The following is a 10,522-nucleotide window of genomic DNA, read 5'->3' as shown; positions in this document are numbered from 1 at the left end:
TAAAACTTTAACCTTTTCCGTTCCACTTAGGAAAAAAAATGGTGGAGAAGTAGCACACCATTACTTCTATCATTTTCCACCCAATAAAGCATTTCACTTATCAAGGCATTAAACGTCATGTCTTCTACTTGCTATAGGAAAATGTCCGAGCTCAGACACCCAGCTACATTTATACTGATAAGGGCTAGAGCCTGTTATTGGGGCGCAGAGCACGGCTCAGAGCCAGCGGCATTCTCTTCCCTCCAAGCAAGCAGCGAGGCGGGAGGAGGCTGTGGAAGGGTGAGGAGAAGGTCTCTCCTCTGCAGCAATGTTCTTTTGTGTTGAGAGGAGGTGGAAATGCTGACTGTATTAGGACTGGCCTAGATCAGGGGCTTGGCATGTGCTTTCAGGAGAGTAAATGGCATTTCCATGCTACGTAATTTGGACAGGCAGTGCAGAGCCTTGTTGCATCGCCTCCATGAAATATGGTCACTCAGCAGGCGCTGGCACAACTGGGAATAAAACCTGTGTCTTCAGATTCCCAGGACATCTGATTCATCCAGAAAGGAGTGAGGAAGAAGAAGAAAAAAGGTAAAAGGCACAAGTAAAATGTAAAGCAGAAACTGCCAAAATCAGCATCTTCTTCTGCATGCTAGCGTGCCTCCCACTGACAAATTAAAAGTCAAAGTCAAAGTGAAGAGGCTAATAGAGCTATTTAAAGAACTAATTGGAATAAACACTGTCTTTTTTATCAGCAGTGATCAGTGCTTGAAGCCCCTTCGTGTGAGTAGGAGCAGTACCTTGCTTTTATATGGTGTTCTTCATTAGGAAGGAAATGAGGTTTGTATGGCTTTTTTAGTTACCGAAGCACTTTCATCTCAGTTTTAGAAACAGGGCTCAAAAAACTCTTGTGATACGCCAAGGATGTACAGAAATCCAGTCAAAAAAAGGGCTCAGGTCTCTTGGGATGTGGCCCAGTGGCCTAGCCACTAGATGCTGCTGATGGGGCTGCTGACACTGCTAGATGCTACTGTTTCTTTACACCATAGAGATTATTAAGATGTTTTCTCCTCTTACAAGAAAAAAGATGAGTAAGATAAGGGATGCATTTAATCTCCTTGGTGGCAATCTGCAAAATATTCATAAAAATACTCACACTTATAACGAAAAAGTCATAGAATCATAGAATCATTAAGGTTGGAAAAGACTTTTAAGATCATCAAGCCCAATCGTTAACCTAGCACTTCCAAGTCCACCACTAAACCATGTCCCTAAATGCCACATCTACACATCTTTTAAATATCTCCAGGGATGTTGATTCAACCACTTCCCCAGGCAGCCTGTTCCAATGCTTGACAACCCTTAAATCGATACAGAAAATACCAGAATCTAATTTTTAGTCATCAAGAGACTTTGTATTGAGGAAAGCACCTAAGAACGTACAAAAGACTGAGGAAATGCTGAGATAATTAAGATTACATTTACAAATGGGAGCTCCAAAATTGTTAATGTGCTTCTTCAGACAGCCAAATGTCTTAACGATCTGCTCGCAGAGGTTTTAGTTAAAGACAGGCTGTACTGCCACACCAGCGACTGGTACCGGGACAAACCTCCAGGTGGGACAGGGCTGCTTGCTGTCCCGCTGGGCGCAGCTCTGTCCGGCTGGGGATCTGCCTGCCCATCTGCAGTAGCCCTTGGGTTACAAGCGTGGCTCTTGTCCTGGATCTTTCCTCTCTTTGGGTTATTCTCATTAGCACAGAAAACAGAGAAGGGAAAAGATCCTTGGTGCTGGGATCAGCGCAAGGACATGAGGAGAGCACAGGGGCCGTGGCAGGCAGCTGATGGGTGGGAGGGAGTCCGAGGGTGGGAGGACACAGCCGTCTCCTCCCTGGCACATGGGGCACGTTTGAGCCTTTTATCTGAATAAAATGCCAAACTGCAAATTCCCCCCAAGGGGGTCGCGCGGGCACTGGCAGACTTTCTTCATCAGAGGGGCAGAAATGGGGCTCTGCGGGGCAGGGCAGCAGAGGTGTCCCCTTTTGCCCAGCAAGAGCAGCCATGGGTGCAGGCTGGGTGGCACAGCTCCGGGGCTGGCCCCACCGTGCATCCCACTGCCCGGCCGTGCCGTGGGCTAGGAAGCATTTGCAGAGTCGCCCAGGCAAGCCCTGGCAGCCTGACCGCTGCGTGGCCCAAGCTCTCTCGCTGCTGTCCCACTGCGAACAACCGTGATGCTCGGCTGGAGAGAAACGTCCCCTCCTTGTCCTACTCGCAAAGAATGCTTAGTCCCCCTGCATGTGTTAATTACTTTACAGCCTCTTGCCATAAGCAGTTCAATGTTTGCTTTTCTGGGGTTAGAAGGGCCAAGAGTTTAAAACTGAGTCCAAGAGACACGCAGGAAGATGCCTGTCCCTGTGCAAGATTTGTACAGGGCAAAGCAGAACCGAGCGCAATTCAGAAAGATTGGAGCTTGCAGATGAGGAAACTGAGTCACAGAATAGCTCAGCAACATTAAGTTAAGCTACATCTAATATAGCACCAAGTCTGAGGTTTACAGTATTTGAAAAGCATACCCAGCTTCTGAATCACAGCTCTAGGTCGTTCGCTAGTAGAAATGCTGCTAGATGATAGCAGGGACTTTGCATACTTGCAGAGATTTTCAAATGCCAAAGTAGGAAAGAGATAAGAATTAATTCTCATGGTTACTGACATTTCCCTTTCCGTTCAGTGGAAATAACATCCCTGCTTCATTCTTTTACATAGCTAACATCATCGTGGACGTCTTTGAGCAGCACGTTGTGTTTAGATATATAAAATACTGTGAGTCCGTAACCCTGGGTTGCAAGCCCAGGGTTGCAAATGGAAGACAGCTTGTCAACTCGGAAGTGGAAGTAGGATTGTGAGCAAAAAAGTGGGAACTTCTAACTTCACATGAATATTTTATATAAACCTTAAAGGAAAAAAAAAATGGCATAAGGAACCAGATGGCAAAACCAAAACAAATCAATAGGTACATCGTAAAGGATAGTAAACTTTTATTTATGAAAATATTAAACCATGTTTATATGATAGAATAATCAAACTGAAAGAAAACCTTATTATTTGCAAATTTGTATATGTGATGCAGCTGCGGGGAGACAAAACCGTTCTTAAGTGGCTAGATATGTTTCTTCTGCTTTCCGCCATTTCTTTTAAGCCTTAATTAGAGCCAGCTGTTTCTTATTTCCTTTCTTTCTTGTTTTCAAGCCTGACTAAAGTGTGGTGCCAGCAGTAAACACCATCTTTGACATTTTTTTATGTGTCAACTGCATCTGGCTGAGTCAGAGTCACAAACCGGTAAAATTCCAGCAAAGCGGTGCAAAGCTTTCACTCCCGCTGTCATTCCCATCGGGAGCGGGAAATCGGCATCGCTGCTTCTGAGGCTGCCACACAGGAGCCATAAAAAATCCTGGAGTGTGTCTGAGAACCTCGTCCCTGGTAAATAACGCCGGAGGCAGGCTGGAATGCCGTGTAGTGCGAACGCAGCTTCCAGCCCTGTAGTCTTAAGAGTGCTGGGAGTGATTTCTAGTTGCTTAATTGCTATTTAGTTGTATAGATCTGCAGTCTATTTTCCGTTTCTTCTTCCTCCTCCTCAGGGAGGCAATGGCTGGTAACCACGGTATGTCAACGTAACCATTTCTGCTTCAGTTTCGTGCCCTTACTGTGACATTGACCTCTTAGGTACCATCCCCTGCAGAATATTTTGTCAGTAAATGGCAGCGGTCTATATGTGAGAGCTTGCTTTCTGAATCAAATTGCAAAGTGTGCTGTAGTATTTATAATTCTGTTTTTCAACTACTTTTTAAATGTATTCTCATTCTAAAAAGTGTATCAAATATAGGAATCTGCAAGAATTACATAGCAAGTTGTTAGAAATTACTGCGCTGAAAAAGTCATCTGGGGACTAGTTATGCCTTATTTGACAAATACTAGGCTTTTCACTCCCACATATTTTGAGCAAGCACGTATTTTACCTAGAATAGATTTTAAAGGCAAGTGCCCAGCAGTTTTCCAGTTGTCTTTCTCCTTTTTAACAGATGTGCTGTTGTTGCGCAGTCCTTGGGAGTCAGGCTTGCTTTCACTACTGCACACGCCAAAGGGTTTTTTGGAAAAAAACTATTCCATTTTCTTCCACCAACTTCTGTACCAGTAACTCCTACCCCAGATGCTGTAGTTCAGAGGAACTGAACCATGTGGGAGGAGAGCATTAAGGTACCAGATACACCAAAGTTTTCTACTGCCTCAGTTTTAGGGATGAGTGAACCTGTAGGACTGAAATTCCTTGCTGTCAAATTTACTCTTAGTTCAAGGTAGGTTTAGACAGAAGAAAAATAAAAAGTATTTATTTACAGAATATAGAACGAATGTCACAGTCACTAAGCTTTACAGAGATGCGGGTAACATAAATGAGAGAAAGCGACATTAAACCCATTTATCCTCGTGATAAAGCTTCCTTCACTCCTGTCAGACAAACTCCTTACCTTAACCATACGTGTGCCTCTATCAGTGGGGCCAAAGGAGCAGACCTCTCCTGCACAACCATTCCACGCTCCAGGCATTTTGGGACTCTAGTTTTGTTCCAGGGATGCAGATGCCCATGAGTGCTTGGAGCACACGAGGCACAATGCTGGAGAGCACCATCAAACTCCATTTCCCGTGAAGGTACCCCAGCTCCTGCACTCTGACTCCTCTCCATCGTGCAAACCTTGACGCTTAAGTTAGGACGAGTGGGTGAGGTCCAAAGAGCTCTCTTGATCCAGACTAAAATGGTGTAGGTGCACCTGGTAGTGTGGTCAGGGACTCAGGAACTGCAGGAGCAGCCTTGCCTTTAGCTGCCAACTCGGACATGCTCCTTTTTCATCCAGAACATCTTGTTCCCTGGTTGTCCAGGGGGTGGCTTCAGCCCCCTTTCCTTTGGGCTACTGACTCCTTCACAGCCCCCTGACAACACTGAGCTCAGGCAATGTCATTCCAAGACCAGCCCCCCCATACCATGCATAAGTGCCTCCCTCCGTGCCTCACCCCAACACCAATGCAACTGTGAGGTCCCAAGTCATCCCCACGGGTGGAGACACCTTCCCATTGTGAGCCAAGCTTCTGCCACACACCGAAGCTGGTCTGTCTTACACAGAGCCAATGCCAAAATGTGCATTTTGCACCATTGCCCAAATGTGACAGGGCACACAGCCTGTCACCGTCTTTTCCTTGAGGTCGACCATGAGAGTAAGCAGTCACGCTGCCAATGTGGTTGGAGATAGATGACCCCAGCCCCAACCCCAGGGGATATGGTGACATTGGTACATTTGATTTTCTAATGCAAAACGGTTGATTCTCCAGTTGGTTTATTTAAAGCTACTTCTAGATTTTTAAAGTTTCTGGCTGGTAGTTTTCAGAAGTCTTATGTGACTCTTTCAGATTCGTGGGCAACCAGATGAAATGGGAAATTAGGAAGTGCTGACTTTCTCTCCCTTACCTGGTCCTGGAGAAATTTAGAAGTTTTCTTATGTACAGGTAAGTGCATCCCACCCAAAGTTCTCCATAGCTGACAAAAAACCACTTTCTGTCAAATATGTAGCAAAGTGGTATCAAATCCATGGAATGAGGAAAGCAAGCCATGGGACTGTAATATTTAATGAATAATCAATTTATCCCCAAAATTCAGTCTGAGAGTGGCCAAAATTATTTGCTACTTTTTGTCAGGCATGGTTCCTACTTTTAATTTTAGAAACTGGTGAAAAATATGAAGAGGACAAAACTTCTAATTGCCAACATTTCTTCAAGTATCTCAGTTTTTTCTTTCAGAATGCATTTTCATCTTATAGCAGAAAAAAAGGTTTTTGTTTTTTCTTTAAAGGAAAAAGGGAACAAAGTCAAATAAAATCCTAAATCTTTTTATTATTAAGCTAGCCAAAACAGAAAGATCCTTTTCATGCTGTTCTGTTTGCTTGGCTTGCTGGCTGCTCCACCATGTATGACACAGGAGACCAGATCCAAACTTGGGACCTCCTTTTTCCATAGCATTTGACTTTTGTGGATCTGCAAAGCTCTACTGCCCAGACCTCAAAAAGACTTGTTTTCGCCTGTGTTGTAAATGACAATTAAATAGTAGAATGAAGGGAATTTGACAAGGCAGCACTGACCTTTTCTGAATTTGAGTGCAGCTCGTTCAAATGTCTGAGCGAGCTATGAGAGTAACATGTCTATCCCACCCCATCCTGCCCCATAGATGGTTATATTTTTTCCCCCGAAAACATGACAGATATCTCATATGAATAAAACAATTTTATTTAAATAAAATTACAGGCATACCTTGTCTATTATAAACTACCATATAGCTTTTCAAAGGCACCGATATTTAACAATAATTTAAATTTTCTTGAGAGCAGCTACCTTTTTCTGAGTGGTGTTTGTAAACTTGTCAGACTTTCCTCCACTCGTTCAACTCAAGTAAAAGCTAGTGAAATGCCAAAGGCTGTACCTTTTTCACTGTAGTACATCGTACTCTTACTGTTCCTCGACATCTCTTTTGAACAATGCTTGAGAAGAACAGGTTGGGTGTTCTGCGTAGCAAAAACCCGCCCTGAAACGGGGTGTTTCTTTCCTTTGTGGCACCAAACATACATCAGGCACAAAACCCCACTATGACACTCACTCTGCGTGTACTGTAGGTATTAAAAAATTAAATCTAAGAGACCACTGTTTCTCTGAGGCGTCAGGATCTGTTTTTCCTTGCATTTCTTCAAGCTTAATAATGCAATGCCACCTTCTCTTACGTGAAGCGAGAGTTTTGGTAAGAAGCCTGCCCTACAGTCCTGCGTCACAGACTGCATTAGCCTCCGCGTTGGGCTTCTCTAAAGGCATCTTTGCTAAGCACGGTTGCGCCAAAACCAGCAGATGTGTCTGATGGGCTTATTCGTCCAGTTCTCTGATCGTTTGTGGGAGATTCACCGCAGGGAGCCAGAGGGTGACAGAGGCGATCCCCCTCAGCAGGCTGAGTCCTGCCCAGGTTTTCTCCCAAGAAAAGGCACAGGCCTACAGCCACTGCTGGGTGATGCCCGGGTGCAGGTGAGGACGGAGCCAGAGCCACGGGGCTGAGGCGGTCACAGCAGGAGCTGCAGCCACTCTTCTGGCCACCGCCTTCGAGTACTGGCACTTTTCGTTTCTGAAAAAGCAGGGTTTTTTTACAAAAGGAGGGTTTGCTAAGCACCCTTCACGTTCACAGCTCACTCAGGTTATTGAATCCCATGAGACTCATTTCGTCAACTGATTTTGGCTTACCGTGACAGACTTTTGCAATAATCCCCAAGTTCTCTTTGATACATAACCTTCATCTTCACTGCCCAGCACTGCAGAAGCTTTATATCCCAATCATGCTGTCAGGAAAAAAGTTCTGCCCCTTAAAAGAATCCCAGCAATTTAGAGACAAGAGTGATGTGGCGCAGTGAAGGTAAGATTACAGCTGTCTGTAATGACACGCTGCTTTTGGCCAAGGTGCTCCTGCCGCGATTAACAGGCAAGCTCCTCAGCAAAGCCGCGGATCTGCCTCCTGGCATATGCCAACAAAAAGTCTGATTTTAATGGAACCACAGTAATGGAACTCAAGCCTTAGATTTGCAGAGTAGAGTAAATATCAATTAATTCAGACTTTACAGCGAGACCACTGCAAAGCTGAGACACAGAGCTACAAAAATGCCATACTGATACCTAGCTTACAAGAATGTCCTGAGACAGACTTCATTAAAGTTTGCCAAAATCTCCAAGGCCCTTCAGAGAAAGGCATTGAAGAAGGGCAAACAAGTATTAAGAAAAGTGGCGATCTTTGGCTATGCATCTGCAGTTTCCCATTTTACATTTCTAAACATAGAAATGTCTGGGAGTCAACTATTCTTGCTTTCCAGAGAAGATTCATCTGGATAATTTACACTTGGTTACAAGTGTCATTTCACGATACTTGGCAAAGTTCTAAAATAATTTTAAAAAATTACCAACTGAAGTCTTTTAAGACATATCAAAGCTCAGCCAGTTTATCACACTTTTCTTCCTGTTTAGGTTATCCCTTTAGTTTAGAGATACAGCACCTTAATATTTGTACAGTATTAAATATAATTAATCAAGAAAAGCAGTGAAGAAACTTGCATTGTTCCTGCCTATGAGAAGCAAAGTACTTTCTGAAGATCTCCCTCAGAATAAATGACCTCACTGATTTTGGAAAGACATTGATAAGCCTGGCAGTCTAAATTCCACATTAACAGCATGTGCAGCTAAGGAAGTTACTCCTTAAAAAAGAAAAGGTAAAAGGTGGGTCCTAAAAATGAAGTGAATGTGTATGTTGCATTGAAGGTGAAATAGCTTTAGAAAAAGCCTTTGATTTTTTTTCTGAGTCCTAGGATCCCTTTGAGCTACAAACTATTTTATTGCCTATCTTTTTAAGCAATCAGCTTACTGCAATTAATAATTTTATGCTACTCATTTTTCTGGTTCACACTGAAAAAAATATAAGGGAAACACAAAAATAGAGGGAGCAGATCCTACAGCTCTCATCCCTCTACCAGAGTCCAGCTCTGCATTCCCTTAGGAGCACCTGAAAATATTCAAATAACAGAAGGAACACACTTCTGCAGCACCAAACCCGATGCACTGGTACTATTTGAACGGAATGTGTTGTCCTGCACTAGCCTATTTCTGAAAATAATTAGAAAATAATATTTTCAGGAGGTGGTATAAAGGGAAGGGCTGTTTTCCAGAATGGTCACCTCACCGCTGGTGGATATGTGAAAGGGCCCATGGCCGCCAGCACGTGTCCTATGCTCAGGCCCCGGGAAGGCAGAGCACACATGCAGTGGCGCAGCAAGTGCTCCATCCTGCCCAGCTGCCTGCGCAAGTCTTTTGAAAGATGTGTTACAGCCAGAGCGATGCTTCAAAAGTCCACCCCGTAAGGGCAGTGTGCTTATGTACAACACCATTTTCTGATGCCGTTTGCCACGTACCGGTTATTTGCCTTTGGTTGAGAGTGGAGTGCATCCCAAGCAACGCTGAGCTTTGGGGAGGGCACTCTGTTTTGCACTGGATTGAGACTTCAGTTTTAGGGAGAAAATAAATACAATTAAAAAAATGGGTTTTTTATGTCACTCACTGCTATAGGTAGCTGGGCAAGGAGCTACCATGAAGGCAACATCTGCCCTCCCACAGCTTGCCATGCAGCCCTGGGCAGGCTGCCCAGCGCTTGTAGGGGCGACACAGGGAAAAGGGTGCAAATCTGTCTCATCCTGCCTGCAAATCCGTCTCATCCTGCCTGCAGATCAGCATTAGCCGCTCCTGACCCAGGTGCTGGGTCCAGTCATGTGTCTGCTATGAACCCTGCTGAAATTCCACCAAATTCCACCAAAGGAAAGGAAATAACCTTGGGACAGAAACTGGCTTTGTGGCCAGGTGCTGCCTCACTGGACGCCCCTCAGCCTTTCTGGAAAAGAAGTTGCTGCAGGTGCTGAGGAAAAGCGGAGTCACTTCACTGCCTTTCAAAGTCAAGTGATAGCAAAGAGGCAGGACTATCTAGGCGCGAGAATGAATAACTGTGTGGCTTTTGATCGTCATACACCTCTTTGGTCCTCCTGCCAAGCTTGGCAGTGTCTCTGCGGGAGTGAACACACTGCACACTCTTCAGGGAAACACGGAATGGGTTTGCAGTGAGTAGTTCTCTCCGTTTAACATAAAGCCACAAGCAAAGACATGAAGGTGTTAAACAAGACAGCTGCAAGACTCTGATATTTTTATCTTGTTCTACCCTTTTCCAGGTCTGCACAGTTAGTTACGCACAGTTACTTGCAGGGCAACAAACACGCTTATTTTGACATCCTAATTATGGAAACTTAACAGTCTGCTCAGCAGCAGCTGGAAAACATTTTGCTTAGCTTTTAATTAGGCAAATACACAGACTTCATCATGCCACCTCATCCACTCCAAGTCTGTCTAATATTAGTCTGGTTTTCTTTGAACCATGTGATAAGCAAGGCACTAGTGCAACCACCACAAATCGATACCAAGCTTACCCTCTGCAAATAAAGACGTAACTGTGTAGATGTAGACAGTACTCAGGGGATGATATTTTCATAGCAAATTGTAGCAAAGAATGAAAAAAAAATCTAGAAATGAGGTATCAATTAGCCTAATGGTAGAGCGGGTAAACTAGTCAAGGCATATTCATACTAAATTTCATCTTCTGACTCCTGATCTCGTTCAGATGTTTTCAGTAATCCCATTTCCATGGACTGGGACTGTTTAACCTTTGAACGAACTGCCCTGGAAACAACAACAAAAGAAAGAGTTGTCAATAGTAACTCAAAGGCTCATCTGGCCATTTTTACATGGTAAAAAACATTTAACTCTTGCATCTCATCGGGGAATTAGGATGATTGATTTATGAAGACTTAAAGCAGGCCACTGTGGAAGACATCGTAATGAGGAGACAGTGATTTCAAGCAGAATCTGGGCAGAATTTAGCCCCAGGCCT

At 44.2% G+C, this 10,522-nt stretch overlaps 2 protein-coding genes across 5 annotated transcripts in view; both read right to left on the bottom strand.

The window, feature by feature from the left end:
* Nucleotides 1–6,315: 6,315 nt before the first annotated feature.
* Nucleotides 6,316–10,522, bottom strand: part of TMEM45A (transmembrane protein 45A) — a 29,370-nt gene continuing 25,163 nt past the window's right edge. For all 4 annotated transcript variants that reach the window (XM_054828202.1, XM_054828221.1, XM_054828193.1 and 1 more), the window contains one exon: nucleotides 6,316–10,311. In XM_054828202.1, the coding sequence (XP_054684177.1) occupies nucleotides 10,218–10,311 (94 nt within the window). In that variant the 3' untranslated portion in view covers nucleotides 6,316–10,217. The remainder of the gene's footprint in view (nucleotides 10,312–10,522) is intronic.
* TBC1D23 (TBC1 domain family member 23) overlaps nucleotides 10,188–10,522 on the bottom strand; it is a 125,929-nt gene continuing 125,594 nt past the window's right edge. The window contains exon 21 of the transcript XR_008577424.1: nucleotides 10,188–10,197. The gene's annotated coding sequence lies outside the window, so the exon portion shown is untranslated. The remainder of the gene's footprint in view (nucleotides 10,198–10,522) is intronic.

Source organism: Grus americana, chromosome 1 (assembly GCF_028858705.1).
Source record: "Grus americana isolate bGruAme1 chromosome 1, bGruAme1.mat, whole genome shotgun sequence".
Classification (NCBI taxonomy): domain Eukaryota; kingdom Metazoa; phylum Chordata; class Aves; order Gruiformes; family Gruidae; genus Grus; species Grus americana.
The sequence above is the reverse complement of the archived record's forward strand: the minus strand, read 5'-3'. Positions and strand labels throughout refer to the sequence as shown.